Source organism: Schistocerca nitens, chromosome 9 (assembly GCF_023898315.1).
Source record: "Schistocerca nitens isolate TAMUIC-IGC-003100 chromosome 9, iqSchNite1.1, whole genome shotgun sequence".
Lineage (NCBI taxonomy): Eukaryota > Metazoa > Arthropoda > Insecta > Orthoptera > Acrididae > Schistocerca > Schistocerca nitens.
The window spans coordinates 502440982-502463211 of record NC_064622.1 but is presented as its reverse complement, the minus strand read 5'-3'; the positions used below and the strand labels follow the sequence as shown (position 1 = coordinate 502463211).

General features: G+C 38.5%; 1 protein-coding gene across 2 annotated transcripts in view; it reads left to right on the top strand.

The window, feature by feature from the left end:
* Nucleotides 1-22230, top strand: part of LOC126203670 (proline dehydrogenase 1, mitochondrial-like) — a 297265-nt gene that overhangs the window by 229064 nt on the left and 45971 nt on the right. For both annotated transcript variants that reach the window (XM_049938035.1, XM_049938034.1), the window contains one exon: nt 5541-5684. In XM_049938035.1, the coding sequence (XP_049793992.1) occupies nt 5541-5684 (144 nt within the window). The remainder of the gene's footprint in view (nt 1-5540; nt 5685-22230) is intronic.

Genomic DNA, 22230 nt, shown 5'->3' with positions numbered 1-22230 from the left:
TGATCAAAAAGTAACAGGAATTTTTGTTTTTCTTAAAGAATCTTTACTTATTCATCAACAACTACTTTGTTCCTTTCAGAGTAATCCCCCTCAGATATAATTCACTTGTGCCAGCATTTTTTCCTGACTCGGAAGCACTTCTTGAACTTAGGGTGTTCAGCTCCTTCAGCAATCCTGTTTTTATCTCATTACTGGTGGCAAAACAGTGTCTTTTCATGGTTCTGTTCAACCTTGGGAATAGAAAGAAGCTGCTGGGAGTCATCCATGTCCGGTGAATACAGTGGCTGAGGCAACATATCATTTTTGTTTTTTTCCAAAAACTCATGATCAAGCATTGAGGTGTGAGCTGGAGTATTATTGTGATGCAGTTTCTTCGAATGGTTTTGCCACAATTCTGGTCATTTCCTTCGGATTGCTTCATGCAAATAATGCATAGCTTCCAGGTAGTATTCCTTATTGACTGTGTGACCATAAGTCAGAAAATCGTGTGCATTACCCAACTGTAATCAAAGAAAACTGTGAGAAGAACCTTCATATGTGATTGACCTTATTGATTTTTTTAAATCTTGGTTCCTCATGCAGTTTCCATTGGGACAATTCAGCCTTGGTGTCAACATCGTACCTGTTTACCCTTTGTTCCTCACCTGTTACAACCTTCTTTAGAAGTTCTTGATCATTGTCAATTTCATTTAATAATTCCTATCAACAATTTTGAAACAAACTTGGCTGCTGCATGTGTCATGCTCAAAACATTAAAAAAAATGGCTCGCCATGAGCCAAAGGATATACTGACAGCAACAACCTCTCTGATGGTGATTTCACGATTACCAGAACCATTTTCTTTACTTCTTTTGGATTGTGGCTATAATTCCAGGGCATTAGACGTCTTTAACTTCTTCTCGACCCTCTTTGAAATATTTATACCACTCATAAACTCTTTTTATTACTCATAGTAGCCTCACCAAAAGCCACAGTCAGCATTTCGAATGTGGTGCTGCACATTATTCCATTTTTCAAGTAAAATTTAATGCAGATTAATTGATCCTCGCTTTTTTTTCCCCAAAAATAAAAATTCACTAAGCATTTGAAAACATGTATAACCTTTTTGACTGTCATCAGAAAACTAAAGATTCGAAACAGTTGAAAATGCAGAAATACATCAGAAACCTGTCTACCTACAAGAATATGATAAATTGACAGTCGGATGTACAAGGCCTGCAAAATCAAAAAATCCCTGTTACTTTTTTAGAACACATGTTTTGTTCAGCATCCCTTATATACATATAGCATATGCTTTGTTTTGTATTCATGCAGTAGTCTCTGTTTCTTTAGAAGTCTATTTACAGTGACTGTATACTATCATGAACAGTTCTGCTGAGTACATATCTATCCAGTGCATGGTTGACTGTTCTTTTAGACTTGACCCAAAATTCTCCTACATGCTCTTCTACAGAGCTAACTGTTTGTGTAACAGAGGAGGCAGCATGTTTTTTAAATAGCATCTTTCTGTCTAATTTACTCCATTAAATTTAGATGTCTTGTTAATGGATTTAATTAAGCAATATAGTAACAGTTTGCTGGTAATACGGTATGCAGTTTAAGTTCATAAGCTTCCCTTGTCCTTTTAAATGTGTATTTTCACTTGTGCCTAAAGGTTTCCTCGTGTTGATGAGATCTATAGAAAACAAAATGAAACTGGGGACATCTAGAGCAAACTTACGGGAACACGAAAGTAAAAAAGATTTCAGATCATGTAGTTCATTCTGATGGTATGTGTGAAACTTAATGAAGATCATAAAGTTGATGGGCTACGTCATAAGTTTCGTTGGTAGCCTCAACAAAACTTTGTAGTTAGCAGGCAGCAAAATGTATGCTTTATTCAGGGAAGTAAGCTCTGTATATGCAAATGAATGAAATGTGGTTTGTTTTTTTGCCATATGCATTTCACTTCTTTTATTTATGAAGCATCTTCAATGGCGAATAATACACGTGTCTTTTTATACATATTACAAATGTATTATGTAGTAGTTACAATGTGTTACTAAGTTAAATTTCAGTGTTTTTCAGATTAGAAACCACTTCTGTAGCACAAGTTTCTTGATGTTAAATTATTGTTTGCTGTCAAGATTTCCAGTGTGGTTAGTCCATATGTGTAGTCCCTGGAGACATGTTCATATGGTCCCCATGCTCCAACTGTCTGATTTCTGGTGCTTTTTCACTCACATTTATTATAACGCACCACGTGTGTGTGTGTGTGTGTGGGGGGGGGGGGGGGGGTGGAGATTGCTCAGGTTATGTTTCAGTTTCAGATTTTTGTTTGTTATTGTTTTTGTGGCTAACATGATCAGGGAGCTATTGCTTATATTGATTTTGTCATTAATTGATTATATTGACTGTCATTAATTACTTTCTTTTCATTGCAAGGGTCTTTGTATGTGAAACTTTTCTTGTAATGGCACAAGCTTTTTTTGCGATTGTTAACTGTAATAATTTTAATGTCTTGTTCCATGTTGGATGGTTCAAGTCGCAACAAAAAAACTCCTGCCATGACAAGAACACTTCAACATACAGTGTGTCCTTGCAATGAAAAAGAAAGTAATTCATGACACACACACACACACACACACACACACACACACACACACTTATTTAAATATGTATTTGGAAACACATACATGTTGATTAGAAAGTGAAAACTGCAAGTGATGTGTGATAATAAATGTGGGTGGAAAAATACTAGAAATCGGCCAGCTGGAGCATGGGGACAGAGTGAACACATCTCCAGGACCACACATATGGACTCAAAAAACTAGAAATCTTGATACCAAACGATGATTTAACATAATGAAATGTGTGCTACAAAAGTCGTTTCTCATTGGAAAATATGACAAAATGTAAGATAGTAACACAATGTAATTATTACATAATACATTAATTATATGTATAAAAATAAACATGTATTACAAGGCCACTGAAGATGCTTCATAAATAAAAGAAGAAAACAAGTATGGCAAAAAACTGTGCTACCTTCCAATTAGTTGTGTAGATGAAACACACCTCTGTGAATTTTGAAGCAACTGAGGAATGATGGAAAATGTATGCCTAAGTTTTCGTAGTTCTTATGGGTGTCTGAAAACTGCACATATACAGATGGCGGTAGTATGATTTACACAAGGTATAAAAGGGAGGTGCATTGGCGGAGCTGTTGCTTTTACTCGTTTGATTTATGTGAAAAGGTTTCTGACAGGATTATGGCCACACGACAGGAATTACTGGATTTTGAATGCAGAATGGTAGTTGGAGCTAGATGACTGGGATATTCCATTGTGAAAATTGTTGGGGAATCCAATATTCCACCATCCACAGTGTCAAGAGGTTGCCAGAATATCACATTTCGGGCATTACCTCTCCCTACGGACAAGGCAGTGGCTGACAGCCTTCATTAAACTATTGAGAACAGCAGAGTTTGCATAGAATTGTCAACGCTAAGAGGCACGAAAAACTATGTGAAACAACTGCAGAAATCAATGTGGAACTTACGATGAGTATATCATTTAGGACAGTGTGGCAAAATTTGGCATTCGTGGGTTATGGCAGCAGACAACCAGTGTATCTTCAGCTTGAAATTTCCTGCAGGGGCTCTTCTGGGCTCAAGTTCATATAGGTTGGACCCGAGACAACTGGAAAACCTTGGCCTGGTCAGATGAGTCCAGATTTCAGATACTAAGAGCTGACGGTAGGGTTTGAGTATGGCGTAGACTCCACAAAGACGTGGACTGAGGTTGTCAACGAGGCACTGCACAAGCTGGTAGTGGCTCCATAATGGTGTGGGCTGCACTTACATGGAATGAACTGTGTCCTCTGGATGTCTGGCTACTTGGAGACTATTTGAACAATTCGTAGACATCATGTTCCTAAACAGTGATGGAATTTTTATGAATGAGAAGGTGCCATGTCACCAGGCCATAATTATTCACATTTGGATGAAGGACATTCTGGACGGTTCGAGCGAATGATTTGGCCACCCAGATCACCCGACATGAATCCCATCAAACATTTGTAGGATATCATTGAGAGGTCAGATTGTGCACAAAATACTGCACTGGCAACACTTTAGCTGTAGAGTCAGTGTGGCTCAGTCTTTCTGCAGGGGTCTTCTAACGATTTGGTGAATCTGTGCCACATACAGCTGCTGCATCGCACCAGACAGGAGGAGATCCGAAAAGATATTAGGAGATATTCCACAATGTTTTCCACTTCAGTGGAAAGCAGAAAATGCAATCTGGGTGTAATAGTTTGTCGGAATATGAAATGGATTGGTCACTCTGTTACAATTAAAGCAATGGGCAGGCTTCATTTATTGGTCAGCTACTGGGAATATACAGTCAGCCTGCAAAGGACATTGCTGACAAATCACTTGTGCTACCCATCTCAGAATATTGTTCAAGTGTGTCAAGCCCTTGCAAAATAGAACTGGGGGATTAAATGAATACAAAGAAGAGCAGCACAAACAGTCACAGGTTTGTTTGACTAGCAGAAGAGCATTATAGAAATACTGAAAAACTTGAACTGGTAAACACATCAAGATAGGTGCCAACAATGCTGTGAAAACCTGCTACAGAGTTTTAAGAACCAGTATTAACTGAGGAATCTAGTAATATTCTTCAGCCTCCTACGTATCATTCCTGTAGGGACTCTGGAGAGAAGAGTAAACTAATTGCAGCGTGCACAGGAAGCATGTAAGCAGTCTTCCTGTGCTTGCTGTGGCCTCATATGGAAATGTGTTGGAAAGAAACCCTAATATATGGTGCAATGGGAAGTGTGCGCTGTCATAAACTTTGCGGTGGTTTGCAGAATAAATATGTGTATGAAAAGTACAACTTGTAGTTGAGGTTGACATAAAATACAGGCATATAGTTGAACCATACTGAAAAGTACTCATTTAACAAGCTGCATCAGATTGGAATATAATCCCAGGCCTTTGGTAGCTACTGCCATCATAATCATAGTTATTACCATTGGAATGGTCTTCTAGAAGTAACTTGACACTGTCTGAATTACAATCAATACAGATATTCCTTAGATCTTCTCATGGTTAAATGATACACCACTTATCTTGAAAATGTGAATGCATATAATGTTAACTCCTTATTAGCAGATATAAGCAATAAATTTATCTAAGAAAAATTCTTGGGATATGGAAGATACTGTTGGTGACGGGGATTAACTTAGTGCTGAAACTAATGGAACTTACTTATCTTAAAAGTAATATATTCGGCTGCCTAATAGTAATGTTGCTTGTTGTATGATCTACGTCTAACATTTGCATGACGGGTCTGAATAAGGAATTGTACAATGAGTTACTTTACATTATTTGTAAGTTTAGTAGTGAACATTGAAATAGTAAATTAATTCTGGAAACAAAATAATGTGACTGCTAGCTTGTTTCACGGCTGCTAACAATTAACATAATGAAATTTCTTACTAATGTGGCAACCCTCATTTAAAAAACTCAAACTTTATATTGACAATTGCTGCAGGAACGATGCCTCAGTATCACGTATCGAAGAACTTTGCCGACCGGCGCTACAAAGTTCAGAGTGCTCGCACGTACTTCTACCTCAATGAAGCCCAGTGTGAACGCAACATGGAAACATTCCAGGATTGTTTGGAGGCTGTCTCAGGTAAGAAATAACTACAAAAAGAAATTGTCTTTTTAATTATATCTAAAACACCCTTCAGTGTGGGAGGCCTGTGTACTTGAGACATTCTGTCAGTTGTCAGAGCATGTGTCATGATTTGTGTGTGTACACATTCAGTTGCTTGGACATTGTCTGATTCTTGGTTTAAGGCCTGCTTTTATAGTTACCTTATTGCCATAAAGAAAAAGTGGCCACATATGATGATTACATTTTGGTCACTGGACAGTAATTTTAGTGGCTGATAAATTCACATTACATGTCCTAATCACATTTTTAATAATAATTTCATTTGGAAAGCTAATAATAACTTGCAGTATTTCATTTTCTGATCAGTAATATTTCTCAAAACTTTCAACTATTGTCTCCATAACATTTTTGCTGTCCTAAGAGTAGAAGGAAAACTATCAGTGAAGCTCTGTCTTCAGATCAAAGTTATTGTTTGCTGGCATTAAAACATAATGCCACGACTTAAGATACAGAATATCATTGTTTGTGGCAATAGCAAAGAAAACTTAAGGTGCTTAACACTGCTGGTCAATTCATGTGAGGCACTTATGTGTGAAGCACACAGGAATAGATTGATTAAATGTTATGTTACCAATACTCCACACTTAGTCATTATTTATTGAGTGAGACTGATGAGAAACTGCCTAATTAAAAGTGCCTGTTCTACTGGTTCCAGCAGACAGTGTACAGATGCATCTGTGTTTTAATGTACCTATTCAATAAATTCTGATTTAGATGTGAACAGACTGAGAGGTAAAGTGTCCACACTAGGGTATCTTTTGTGCAAGGTGCCAAGAGGGTAACACCTCTGTGGGAGAGGATGTGGCAACCCATATGGTTTCACGATGAGTGGCAAAATAGTTTCAAGATTAAACAATAAATGGTTGCAAAGGCATCTGCTACCATTCAGTATCCACCTTTTTTCAAACTGACACTGAACTGCTATATCTGTTTGTGTGTTCTTCAGACAACAAGTGACTTCTTTTTCTTTGTGTAATAAGTAGACTACTGTGGCCATTTGAAATTAGGTTGACTGACACTCGAAACATTATGAGGCAATGTAATGTTGTTGTTGTTGTTGTAACATAACATTCCTTTTCATTCACAGTATAGCTATATGTGTGATGTAAAATATATTGCTTTGTTATGGAGACGTTCCACAGAATCTTTCTTAAAAAGTATGTTATCTGCTGATATTGTAATTTGCTGTGAAGTAAAATTCTTTTGTGGCAGTACTGTGAATTTTTCAGCCAATAAATTTTACTGTGAATTTATTAAAAAAAAACTTCATGTGAGTGGGCAGCACCAAACCTCCTTCATAGTAACTAAAAAGATGAAAACTTTTACTAATCAGTTTATAGTTGTATATTTTGTTTGTTTACTCAACACTTTTTGGTTTCTTGAGTGTGCTAGTTAGTTTACTCATTAACTGAATCTCAGGAATTACATTTCAGTTTTTGTGAGAATGACAGGAGGGCAGAAAGGTGTAAGAGAGATGAAGTTATGACAGTGAACGGTTTCAGAGTGCTATATAAGATAACAAAAAGGTAAAGAAGCAGGATTATCCAAGGATGAAGATGAACATAGTGGAATAGAACAGAGGTACATCTATCTACATCTACAAGATTGCTGTGCTGTTCACAATAAAGTGCCTGGCAGAGGGTTCAATGAACCACCTTCGAACTGTTTCTCTACTGTTCCACTCTTGAACGGCGTGTGGGAAAAATGAGCACTTAAATTTTTCTGTGCCCTGCTTTCTCTTATTTTATCATGATGATCATTTCTCCCTATGTAGGTGGGTACCAACAGATTTTTTTTGCAATCTGAGGAGAAAAATGGGGATTCTCATTACATGTGAAGGTTCCATTGCAAAGAAAGACGTCTTTGTTTTTATGATTGCCACTCCAATTCACTTATCATGTCTGTGACACTATTTCCCCTATTTCGCGATAGTACAAAACGAGCTGCTCTTCTTTGAACTTTTTCGATGTCATCCATCAGTCCCAAACCGCACAGCAATACTACAGGATGGGGCAGACAAGCGTGGTGTAAGCAGTCTCTTTAGTAGACCTGTTCCGGCTTCTAAGTGTTCTGCCAATGAATCACAGTCTTTGGTTTGCTCTACCCTCAACATTATCTATGTGATCATTGCAATCTAGTTTATTTGTAATTGTAATCCCTAAGTATTTACTTGAATTTACAGCCTTCACACTTTTCTTTATTCTGAGTCAATTGTCACTTTTTGCATCATTTCGATATCTTACCTAAATCATTTTGCAATTCATTTTGGTCATCTGATGACTTTACAAGATGGTAAATGACAGCATCATCTGCAAACAATCTAATATTGCTACTCAGATTGTCTCCTACATCATTAACATATATCAGGAACAATAGAGGGCCTTTAATGCTTCCTGGGGAATGCCGGATATTACTTCTGTTTTTGCTCGATTACTACGTTCTGTGATCTTTCTGAAAGCAAATCACGAATCCAGTCACACAACTGAGGCAATATTCCATAGGCACACAGTTTGGTTAGAAGATGCTTGTGAGGAACAGTGTTGAAAGCCTTCTGGAAATCTGAAAATATGGAGACAATTTGACATCCCCTGTCGATAGCACTCATTACGTCATGAGTATAAAGAGCTAGTTGCATTTCACAGGAACCAATATTTCTCTAATCTGTGCTACCTATGTGTATTTTTATATTTTTAGGTATGGATCTTTCTGTGAGGGAGTGGTTGTATATAATTTCTAAATATGGAGCCATTGTATCAGCATGCTCTGCAAGGGACCTGACTAGTATATAATCTGGACCAGAGGCCTTGCCTTAAGTGATTTAAGCTGCTTTGCTATGCCGAGGATATCTACTTTCATGTTTCTCATCTTGGCAGTTGTTCGTGATTGGAATTCAGGAATATTTGCTTCACCTTCTTTGGTGGAATAGTTTTGGAAAACTGTGTTTAATAATACTGTTTTAGTGGCACTGTCATCAGTGACTTGACAGTTGTTATCAAGCAGTGAAGTTATTGATTGCATCTTGCCACTGGTGTGCTGTCTACATCTACATCTACATTTATACTCTGCAAGCCACCCAATGGTGTGTGGCGGAGGGCACTTTACGTGCCACTGTCATTACCTCCCTTTACTGTTCCAGTCGCGTATGGTTCGCGGGAAGAACGACTGTCTGAAAGCCTCTGTGCGCACTCTAATCTCTCTAATTTTACATTCGTGATCTCCTCGGGAGGTATAAGTAGGGGGAAGCAGTATATTCGATACCTCATCCAGAAACGCACCCTCTCGAAACCTGGCAAGCAAGCTACACCGCGATGCAGAGCGCCTCTCTTGCAGAGTCTGCCACTTGAGTTTATTAAACATCTCCGTAACGCTATCACGGTTACCAAATAACCCTGTGACGAAACGCGCCGCTCTTCTTTGGATCTTCTCTATCTCCTCCGTCAACCCGATCTGGTACGGATCCCACACTGATGAGCAATACTCAAGTATAGGTAGAACAAGTGTTTTGTAAGCCACCTACTTTGTTGATGGACTACATTTTCTAAGCACTCTCCCAATGAATCTCAACCTGGTACCCGCCTTACCAAGAATTAATTTTATATGATCATTCCACTTCAAATCGTTCCGCACGCATACTCCCAGATATTTTACAGAAGTAACTGCTACCAGTGTTTGTTGCGCAATCATATAATCATACAATAAAGGATCCTTCTTTCTATGTATTCGCAATACATTACATTTGTCTATGTTAAGGGACAATTGCCACTCCCTGCACCAAGTGCCTATCCGCTGCAGATCTTCCTGCATTTCGCTACAATTTTCTAATGCTGCAACTTCTCTGTATACTACAGCATCATCCACAAAAAGCTGCATGGAACTTCCGACACTATCTACTAGGTCATTTATATATATTGTGAAAAGCAATGGTCCCATAACACACCCCTGTGGCACGCTATAGGTTACTTTAAACATGCTGTGTTCTGTTTGCTAAAAACTCTTCAATCCAGCCACACAGCTGGTCTGATATTCCGTAGGCTCTTACTTTGTTTATCAGGCGACGGTGTGGAACTGTATCGAACGCCTTCCGGAAGTCAAAAAAAATAGCATCTACCTGGGAGCCTGTATCTAATATTTTCTGGGTCTCATGAACAAATAAAGCTAGTTGGGTTTCACACGATCGCTGTTTCCGGAATCCATGTTGATTCCTACATTGTAGATTCTGGGTTTCCAAAAACGACATGATACTCGAGCAAAAAACATGTTCTAAAATTCTACAACAGATCGACGTCAGAGATATAGGTCTATAGTTTTGTGCATCTGCTCAACGACCCTTCTTGAAGACTGGGACTACCTGTGCTCTTTTCCAATCATTTGGAACCTTCCGTTCCTCTAGAGACTTGCGGTACACGGCTGTTAGAAGGGGGGCAAGTTCTTTCGCGTACTCTGTGTAGAATCGAATTGGTATCCCGTCAGGTCCAGTGGACTTTCCTCTGTTGAGTGATTCTAGTTGCTTTTCTATTCCTTGGACACTTATTTCGATGTCAGCCATTTTTTCGTTTGTGCGAGGATTTAGAGAAGGAACTGCAGTGCGGTCTTCCTCTGTGAAACAGCTTTGGAAAAAGGTGTTTAGTATTTCAGCTTTACGTGTGTCATCCTCTGTTTCAATGCCATCATCATCCCGGAGTGTCTGGATATGCTGTTTCCAGCCACTTACTGATTTAACGTAAGACCAGAACTTCCTAGGATTTTCTGTCAAGTCGGTACATAGAATTTTACTTTGGAATTCACTGAACGCTTCACGCATAGCCCTCCTTACGCTAACTTTGACATCGTTCAGCTTCTCTTTGTCTGAGAGGTTTTGGCTGTGTTTAAACTTGCAGTGAAGCTCTCTTTGATTTCGCAGTAGTTTCCTAACTTTGTTGTTGTACCACGGTGGGTTTTTCCCATCCCTCACAGTTTTACTTGGCACGTACCTGTCTAAAACGCATTTTACGATTGCTGTATGTACGACCAGAATCTCTTTGGGTTTTCTGACAGATTCCAAGAAAGAGTTTCATTGTGGAAATTATTAAAAACGTCTCACATTGAAGTATGCACTGTATTTAGAACTTCTGCAAAACTTTGCCAATCTAGGGGATTTTGTGTTCTCTTAAATTTGGCATGCTTTTTTCATTGCTTCTGCAACAGTGATCTGACCCATTTTGTGTACCACGGGTGATCAGTAATATCACTTATTAATTTATGTGGTGTATATCTCTCAATTGCCATTGACACTATCTCTTTGAAATCATTCCAGATCTTTTCTATGCTTACATGATCAGATCGGAAGGAGTGAAGATTGTCTCTTAAAAAGGCGTTAATAGCATTTTTATAAGCTTTTTTAAATAGCTGTACTTTGCATTTCTTTTTGCTCGTTGTGGGTGTTAAGGTATTCAGCCTATCAGCACTGCCTTAAGGTTACTAATCCTTGTATTCGTCATGATACTCTCTATTTGTCCAGGATTATTTGTTGCTAAGAGGTCAAGTATGCTTTTGCAAGCATTTACGCTATGAGTGGGTTCATAACAAATTGTTCAAAATAATTTCCTGAGAAAGCATTCACTACAATTTTGGATGACGTTTTGTTGTGGAGGGAATGGGAAACAAATCTCTATCAATCAAAATGTTAAAAAAATCCTTGGTGATTAAAGATAGAAAGATGGATAGCAGCAAAAAGAAGAGAAAGTAATAACAGGTAAGGTACAGGAAATTATTCAGTAATAACAATAAGTAGAGGTCTGCGCGGATAAGAAAAGTGCAATCCGCATCCGCAAGGTCCTAATCCGCAACTACATCCGCATCCGCAAGTTCCTTATCCACATATATTTAAGTTTTGAATGAGTGATTAATATTAATAGACAGTAGTACTTAGAATTATCGTATGTAATGACATAGTTATTGTCGGGGTGCCATTTCTGCGACAACTTAACTACTTTTTATATATACTAAGATGGTATCTGTTCATTCGGACATGTCCGAAAGAACAGATACCATCGGTGACCATGCAGCTCGTTAGAATGAAATTACAATGAAATGAACACCCTTAGTTGTTTACAGGCGTTGACATGCGCCGACCGGGACTCGAACCCTGGATCTCCTGCTTACATGGCAGACGCTGTAACCATTTGATGGTTGACAGTGGGCAGGTTTGCCACCCAGAGAGCACTTCACAGGCCACAGAAAAGACACGGTCGCGGAAACGGATTAAGCGCAGGTCTCTTGGGTACAGCTACGTCGGTCGTAGCCAGACAAGACATCCGCTCTACCCGGGCCCTGCAAGATTCCAAGAATGTCAACAGACTTGAAGTTTTCAACTAACATTGCAACATACGAACTGGGCAGATGCCTTGCTCATTATCCGCAGATGATCCGCAGATATCCGCACGGGTCACGATTTTATCCGCCAAGTAACAAATACCGCGGATATCCGCATCCGCGCAGACCTCTAACAATAACCTGTTGTGACACAAACTGGATCAACACTGCCAAAAATGCTTCTCAGATCTCCAGGCTAAACCTATCTTGTTTGCAACACAGCACAAACATTGCCTAACCAGAATTGTGCCCTGAACAGCGGACTTAAATTAATTGATATGTATAATTTTTTCAGTTTACATTAATTGCACAAAACAAGATTATGTACAATATAAAAATGTACCACTAATATTTCAGACCTACTCAAAGAGGACTTAACACATCTTCAGCAAATAGGATATGCCTCCTTTACTTCCAGGAACACTATAGGCTTAATTTAATTTGGAGGAATAATATAATTCTGTCTCTTGAACACTTTTTAATTTTAGTAATTATGAAACTTGAAAAATCAACAGAATCTGTCAAATAAGAAAGGAACAAATGAGTAGTAGTACTATAAATAGCAGTAAATTTTAGAGACATACAATATACATAAAATAAAACACAACAAAACATACCACGTTAAAAGGGTATTAATAGAAAGTATCTCATCTGTCATTCCAATGTATAGCCGTTCCATGAACTGATGCTAACCATTTAGTGTGGCAGCCTGCCTTAAATGAAACAACTGTGGCCATTAGGTGACATTACTGCAATGTGATTTTCTTGTCAAAATTCAAACATAAGATCTGAAATTTCCTATAAATAAATCAGTAAAAATTACTGTGGAACTGCATGGTGGAACCATTTTAATATACATTAGGTAAGAGAGCACATAATACTCCTTTGTTTTTTGGAAATGGTTTCTATAAACTATAATAATCATTTTATTATTACAATAAATAAAGGGTGTAAAAATATACCAAGGCAGTTTAAAAATTTTACCTAAGGTGCCAAAAAGCTAAGTTTTAAATGTACTGGAAGAAGCAAATATCTTTGTTCCCAGTAAGAGAAACCCACAGTGCTTTCTTAATGAACAAAATTATTTCAGATGAAACTAATATTTTGACGACTTTAAAGACATACTGGTAGAAAGTGAGATTGACAGGCCATATCGGAGTAGATGTTTACCTGTCCTCTAGTGTGGCTAATTTGGCCACTAGCTGCATTGTATATGGTGACAGCTCCAATGTCAACATGCCAAGTAAACACAATACCAGTGTCTACCCTCAATGTTAATTTAAAAATTTTGATGCCCTTACTACATAGGGTGAACCAAAATATGCCCCCATTAGTTAAGTCTATAGATTGCATTAGAATACTGGTTAGATTAAGAGTCTAGTAGCTGAGCCAGTTTAAGGTCCGAGCAACAGGAGGCATTACTTGGAGTGCCAAGTTGAGAGGAGCACCCAAGTGCCAGATTTGCATGTAGGGTGTGTCAGTTAGTAGCAAAAAACTGACACAAGTGAAACTGCACAAGCAAAAAGGGGTGGTGGTGCCAGATGCTAAGTGAAAATTGTTCTCAATCCAGCCCTGTATAGGAATAATTTTTTTAAGACTGTGTGACATGGTATCTGGTTTCTTAGTTGTTACACAGCACTTACAGCAGAACTTTATACAAAAAAGTATACAATTACTTAATACTAACACCAAAATGAGACTAAAATTAAAAATGTATTTTGCATATAAATGTTTACTCTGTTTTCATCTATGCGTACAACCCCATGCTTTCAGATTTGTTGTCAGCATGGCTTCACTTGAAAACTTGTACCTGCACCTGTTTTGTATAAGACTTACTGAAATTCCTGTATAATAATTAAGCAGCCACAGACAATGTCGCTTTGTAAAATTAGAAAATAAAAAATTACATCTGTAGCTGGAATCAAACCCTCAAATTTGAGTATTCAAACAGAAAGCTCTACCTATTATACTTGCTGGGCAACACAGATGCACTGTATTTATTGAAGGTACTTGCTATGCATGGTTATAGTGTTGTCAAACTGCCATTCTTTGATATCCATTTTCTACAAAAAAATGTGTGGAGCAAATGCAAAGAGCCACACTGTGATGACAGAGCATGTGAGTTTTGGTTCTTCTGTACATTGTAATAATATCTGCCATTCTCTTCTATAATAACAACTGTATAAAAACAAAAAAGTTGTAACACAGCTGTCACATACTTTACAATGGAAGGGAAAAAAGATACAAAACAGTTAAATTTCATGAAACTTGAAAAATCTTAATGCATTAACCCCCATCTAAAGACCAATTATTTACACACACACACACACACACACACACACACACACACACACACAATATCATTTGTTCCTATTCTTATTTGACAGATTTTGATGACAATGGTTTGAGCAAAAATATGTGAAGTTGTACAATTAATAATACAAAAAGACCTGTAAAATTATATTAATTAGTGCAGCAACCATCACAGACTCGTATAATGGTTTGTAGTTTGTTGACTAGGATAGTTTCTGTAATTTGTAGTTGAGGGGTTCAGTTCTTGAAATAAGCTTCAGATTGTTTTTATGGAATTGTTTAGACTGAGAACTAAGTATTATTATGCTCAGGGAGGAAAGCAGTTTGGTGCTATTAGGTTTGATGGTAGGAAGTGATTTGGCTGACAGGCATTCTTCCTGTGCTTTGTGTGAGTATTGCTCAGGAAGAAACCATAGTATGTACTGCAGTGAGAAGTACACTTTGCTACAGGCTTCACAACAGTATGCAGAGCATGGATGTGGATGTAGATATCGGTGTAAAGGTATACTAAGTTGAAATGGGAATTCTAGTGCCCAGTAGGCTTGTAAGAGCAGCATTTCATTGGGAACACCAACCCACGCTAACAGTTGGGAAATATGTGACCTTTTTTGACACGTCATAGGTAACCATTTTCTGAAACTTTGGGCCGAGATCTGCTTCAATTTCCAGCGGCCAGGCCATAAACCGTGTGTGAGTTTATGCTCCGTGGCAGACATCCACACTGCTAATTAGCTATTCCCAACAATAAAATCTATCTTGAGAAGTAAATTTAATATTTTCCAGTAGACATTTTCCTCTGGTCCAGTATGAATATACACTAGACTCTTACTAATCCGGCCATTCCTTGCATATACGGGTGCTAGATTATTGAGGGCGTCTTAAATTTACGGATTATACTTTATTGTATCCCAAGATAGAAAACTTAGTTCTCATTTGTATAAATACACAGAAATATCACTCACTTCAAAACGTGTCCCATATTTTTAGTTGTTGCAATGATGATAGACGACGGCAGTATGCTTTATCACACAATGGCTTTACAAGCATTACTTTGGTACTGCACGTTTCTGATTGTTGCATAATGTGCTTCAGGAAGGTGTCTACAGCTTCAGCCTCTGCAGTGTCAGATGTCATTTAAAGTTTGCTCATAAATAGTTGCTCGTCTGACACTGTACTTGGCAGCAAAAGTGTTCTGTGATGATCCTCAGTTCAACTTGCCTCTAATTTAGAAGTCTTGCTCGAGGCATAGCATAATGTTTCCTTTTAGAGGCCATGACACTGAACTGTAAAGAAAGCCACAATTTCAAACATGTATACTATTGTTTTACATTGTAATTTGCTGACAACATTATTGCACATTAGAATTCATTAATATCAGTGTAATTTCTGCGTGAGAAGCTAGAGACCAGGTGTGGGCTGGATTACTGATGGCCATATTTGCAAGAGTTTAGTGTATATTATGTTATACAACAGACAATATCCGTAATTTTTATTGGCCATCATCATAAATCTCTGCAAAATTTGAAAAGACTGCAATTAAGTCACTTTTTAAAAATACATCTTTATTTCCCAAGTGCTTTTTTCAGTTTGGAATTATGCTTATAAGAAACTAATTTTGTGTTGGCAAATGACTGTTCTCATCAATTTAACAAGAAAAGTAAGTGGTAAAATAGAATACTAATGAAACAAGTTAATAAAACCTTAACAATGTAAGAAAGATAGATTTCAAATTACTATAAAGATGACACTTTCAGTTGCAGAGAGGCAGAATTAAGACATTTACTCAAAGCTTTTAGCCACAGCCTTCATCAGAGGAGGAGAAACACACACCTTTCGCACACACAAGCAAGCACACATCACGCACACGTGACCACCAACTCTGCAGCCTTTTTCTGATGAAGGCTTTGGCCGAAAGCTTTGTGTAAGTGTCTCTTAACTGTGCCTGTCTGCAGCTTAATGTTTCACCTTTATGGTAAACAGCAGTCTGTCTTTTCCTACATTGTCAATATTCCTACCTGGTGTTTCCATTGTTTAATAAAACCGTAAAAGTGAACTTGGTGGTGGTAAAAGCGTATCATATTATGGTACATCATCAGTGATGTGACTGAAATGAAGACTAGGTAGAGCAGGGAACTGAATGACTGCTAATAAACCACAACAAGACTGCCAAAATTATGTACTTGACATTGGTGGACTGCAAACCTAATCAGTCTCAGTTATTAATCAAAATTAGAGTGCAGTCAACATCAGTCACTGGTCAAATTCTTCTGGATTTTTGAATGAATCATTTTGATCTGGAACTACTAGCATTTGGTCTTCTTCTAAATCATTAGCTCTTCCACACTGCCCCCCTCCCCTCCCCCTACCCCACCCCTGCTCCTCCAGTTTGGTCACATTCAAATGTGTAGAGGTTTTGCATTACATATGAAACAAAAATTGACTAACCTGCATTTATTCCACAATTTATCACACAATTTAAATGAATCTTTGTACCCCTATTATTCAGCTGAGCAGTATATTTAGTTCAGCATTTTACAGTGGCGTGACCCCCATGAAGAATGGCCACAGAATTATTGATGAAAGTGCTGATATACAGTACCTCATCACTGAACCTGCTGCAGGACATCAGACAGAAGATGTGCACCTGTTTCCCTACTCAGTGTACTTAGATTTTGTTTCCAATTAAGGTACTTTAATACTCTGGGGGTGTGAACTAAAACATTGCCTCTCCACTCATCTTCAGTAATGCTAAGTTCTTTCCTCTACGGAGCTGCACTTTCCTCCCCAGCCTTCGCTCAGTAAGTCTGATAATGAAACTGCAATAATCTCTTCTTGTATTTGGGTACTGTTGCTTGGTTCTCTGTACACATGGCTGATAGCAGAAAAATGGAAAAAGGGAAGGTGACTTCCTTGAAACTATGTTAATATGTTCACAAAAGTGACTAGCCAAGCAGAAAGAAATGTCATTTTCAAAGAATGGAAAATCCAGGATGGAATGTATTTAGCCATTTAACGGTAACAGTGGATTGCATGTTGGTGTCACGTGATGTGAATAATTTTCATATGTCTATACTATGCTATAGTTAGAAGAAAAGACGTTCCTTCTGAAAAGCCCACAGAAAAACAAAATGTGTGGCATATAAACTGCTTGTTGTATCAGTTAATTAGAAGCAGGATATCACTTCTGTGCTTATTTCTTGCGTGTATGTGATTCAAAAAGCTGTTCACTCTCATCGTTTAGGTAATTGTACATGACTTTAGAGCAGGACTGGTACAGACAAATGTCCAGTTCATGCTGGAGTAGAATCCTTTTTTATCCAAAATTAGTCTTCCAAATCCATATTGCTTTGTCTCCTTGACTGTTTAACTGTGTCTGTCTGTTGGAGCTGTAGGACACCTGAATCCTCTTTAATGGCAAATAAAATTTGTCACCAGGTAAGTAATACTGGTATCACTGTAATAGTTGCTGTGTGTGTGTGTGTGTGTGTGTGTGTGTGTGTGTGTGTGTGTGTGTGTGTGTGTGTGTGGTGCTGTCCACTCCTTAAGTATGTTTAGCTGTATTGTTTGTGTGTCTCAATGAGAAAAAAGAGCTAGCACTATTGTGTGTCAGAACTGACTTGCCGCAAAATATATTTATTTTCAAATATTTTATGAGAATGCAGCTGGGCGACATTGTTGAAAACTGCTGATGTTTGGACAGGAGCACACCGTGCTATTTTCAATGGTGTGCTCCCTTTAAAATATTGGCAGTTGTTGACGTCATTACATGGCTGTATTCCCGTAAATTATTTAAGCATTGTATACGCCAGGAGAAACTAAGGCCATATATTTATTTTCTTTTGTGATATTGAGACAACAATGTGGATTGATGGTAGTCACAGATGTGATTTAGTAGAACTGGGCACCACCCACATGGCCAACTGCGTGTTTTGTGATACTACTCAGATTATATGTGGGACACACATGACACTTGTAAGTTCTGTTCCATGGCAGTGCTGGCTTGTAGTGCTTATTCATGTTATATGTAGTTACGATTTACTTTGGTCAGTTCATAGACCTGAAAATGGAGTGTGCCCAGATTGCAGCAAGAAGAGAGAAATTTAAAAGCCATCTTTACAGTATCTCTCTGATAAGGAAGCATTATTTTCCTTGATCTGTGGGATACAATAATTAATTATGTCAATCTCCTCTGTATCTGCACTCTGGGCACATTCTGTGGAATGTCTCTGTATAGAGTACCTCCCACTGAATTTCTGCCTAGGAGGGTTGTACTAGACTGCATATTTTGTGTGTGTGTGACACTAAAACTCTTTTACAGAAGAGACCCGATAAACCGTCGTGAGTTCATGAAGAGGATCCATCACATTATCGCTTTCACAAACGAGAAATCTCTGTCTCATGCAAACAAACTTTGCAACCCCCTCTCAGTTCCCCAACAGCACTGATGCAGTACACTTGCCATCCTGTCTTCAGACCGGGAATCTCAAAAGACGGTTTCCTTGCTCAGTAGTGTAATCCCCTTATAAAAGTGTCCCCATGATGTCTTGAGAAAGGTTTGGTATGTGGAAAGAACTTAACTGTGATATGTATGTTTAAAATTTTTAATGAGCTTGTTATCTTCTAATACGGATAAATATGATAATCTCATAGGTGAGCACCTACCTTCGTAATTGTATTTTCTTTCTTCATTGTGCTACGAGTACCATTTTTTCCCCTTTTTTAATTTGAGATATTATGCCATAGTATGTCAGTTACAGTACTTGAGAACACAATAGTTCATTGTTTACTTAACTGCACTGTGTATATTCATGTGTTTTTCATCTACGGTAGCAGTCAAAAAAATAAATATTATTTCACCTTTTTATCAGTACTCCAATTTCTTTAACAAACATTTCAGTGTACACATGCAGAATTATGTGGTTCAGGAATTGTTTGTAGTAAATTTGCTGTCTCACACATTAAGTGGCACAGCAGCTTTGGAATTAGTTGCAAGCATACCTTCTGGAAGGGGACTCCTTCTTCTCTTGTGATTTAGTGAGACAAAAATAATAGAGATTATCGTATTTATCTGTGTGTTTCTTAACAACTGAGAAGGTTGTACTTTGTTGAAAGTCCCATCCTTTCCCCATCCTGTCCACAGAGTCCGATCGGATCACTAAATTGCAGAAATCCCTCCGATCCAGCAGCCCTTTCCCACTGTGTGATGCTGATGAAGACAGTGTTGGTAAGGCATTGGATAAAGAGTTGCTGAACAGTTCACCATATACAGGTGCCACAGCATAGCTTCTGCACTGTAGTATTGTGGATCAGCATCTTAATTTCTTTTGTTGCTAATGAAAGATTACGTTCTCAGCACATTCACTTTTAACATTTGGCATAAGAATGGCTTAAACTGAATCATTTGAATTATAAATCTCCTGATTTTAGGTCTGTGTCCACAAAATTTGTCTTATTGTTTCAAAATGTAAAAAATTAAAACAACACTTACTGTTTTTATTATGCCTACAATACGATTCCATATGGAGAGACTCAAGACTGGTCATTCTGACTGTGGGTCATGAAGTATGGTCCACTTACACATCAAATTAAATGGGTTTTTCCTTTTTTTTTTTTTTTTTTTTTGGTGTGAAGGTATCTCCATTTGATTTGTATGAAATACTGGAGATATATACAAAAAAAGTAAAGTTAATCTGCAGACTCAAGAAAATTTCTGTCTCCTCATTTCTCTTTCAACCAGTCTGAGATCAGGTCCAGCAATTAAACCAAAGAGTTTAATTGTAGTATCTTGGATTAAATTGCTTTGTGTCAGAATGTAAGGTCTAAAGTTGACAATACACAGACAGATCTTGCCACAAATGAAATGCGACTGTTTGTGAATATTGTACATTGCAAATATTGTACGATGAACATTTTTGCAAATTTTCATTTGTAAAGTAAAAATAAAATGCGATTGTGATGTGGTAAATTTTTTGGAGCTGATCTGACTTGTTGTATGAAAATGTTCTCTACTTATTCTACAGTTCAATTGTATCAGGGAAACTGAGTTGAGAAAACTAATAAATTACGAGACACTGTTGCTGGCTAATACTTAATTTGAGGGTGAAATGTGTAATACTGCCAATACACACAAACATACAGGCCGTCCCGAGGAACCACTGACAATGCTTAGTATGTTATGTGGGAATGAAAACTGGTCAGTTTTCAAGGAGGAACTGGTATCTGGAAATGCACAGCTTGGGCAATGGAGAGCATCAGTCTGAGAACAGACAGTTGTGATGGTTTGTTCTGATTCGGTTTGGTATCTGAATACGGAAGATATTCAACCTTCTAGCCATCTGAGTACAGGGGACGGAAGACCTGAGCATAACAACATTCCTGTACATGTGCTACACATTCCTCCACACAGCCTTTGTGCCCATCCTACTGCAGACCTTGCGACATTGTTGACGGCAGTGTGACATGTACCTGTACACAGCTGGGGAAATGACTGACATAGTGTTTGCACATGGCAAAGCAGATTGCAATGGGAGAGCTGCTGCAAGATAGTCCACGGAATATTTTGCAAACAGATGAACCCACATCATTCCACATTCTCACCATCGAGAGACTTCGGAGAAGCCAGAAAGTTGCATATAGGTATTTTCTGCCTGAGTTGTGTCCATTATATAGTAAAGTAGTAGCACTTTGTGGTTGGTACTTGCTAATACTATCCCCAGCATACTGTTTGTCCTCTGGTAGATGCCAAAATCTGATGCAGTTCATCCACACACGGCTGGAACACTACAGCTGGAGGAGGATGTGCCGACTCTCGACAGGTGGCACAGGTGCTGCATGTGGGGAAGAGTGCTTTGCGGCATGTCTATGAACAGTGCTCCATCTGTAGAAAGTCCACTCATTACGAGAGGAGGATTACTCGTGATGGGTACAGTTTGTGCAGTAGTATTCACAACAGTGCATACTCCATTCACAATTCCCGAGATCAGTGCTATTTGCAGATGAATGCACATTTACTGGAGATGGCATATCTAACTTGCACAATATGCACGTTTGGGCAGGCAAAAATTCACATGTGCAAGTGATTTAAAACCATCAACACAGGTTCGGTATTACCATCTGGGCTGGGATAATTGGTGACCGTATCATTAGGCCATATCTGCTGCCAGACAGACTAACAGGACCCATCTACCTCTCATGTATTAGAGATATTTTGTTTACCATATTGCATGTAGTGTTACTAAATGTTTGGGTGGACATGGGGCTGCAACTTGATGGAGCCCCAGTACACTTTGAAGTTGATGTGCAGATCAGCTCAATGTAGCATATTCCCACTAATGGATTGGTGGAAGTGGACCAGCTCCACGGCCAGCACAGTCACCAGATCTGACACCTCTCAACTATTTTCTGTGGGTCAGAATGTGGAGTACGGCGTGCGGCACACCTGCGATGTCATCAGAGGACCGTACGGCTCGATTCCACGGAACGACGGAACGCTTCAGACAGCTGCACGTGTTGGCTCTCGAGTGAGACTCAGTACTGCTGATGTACGCTCTGCATTGACATAAAAAGTATGTAGTTTGAAGCCCATTTGTTCTGTAGACAGCGTAATATGCTACTTGGGTCGGGCTTACAGATGTCAAGTGAAACGCGTGCTCGTGTCAGAGTTTTTGATGCCCCCAGTGTCTAAAACCAATCAGTGTGCCTTTCTGCACAACATACTGAGCTTTATCAGTGATTTTTTCGGACACCGCGTAGAAGTGAAAGTGATGCACTTCCCAGCTTTGTTTCTTCAGGGAAGGAAGAGAATAGGCCAGGCAAGGTTAAAAAGGAATGAAGGCTG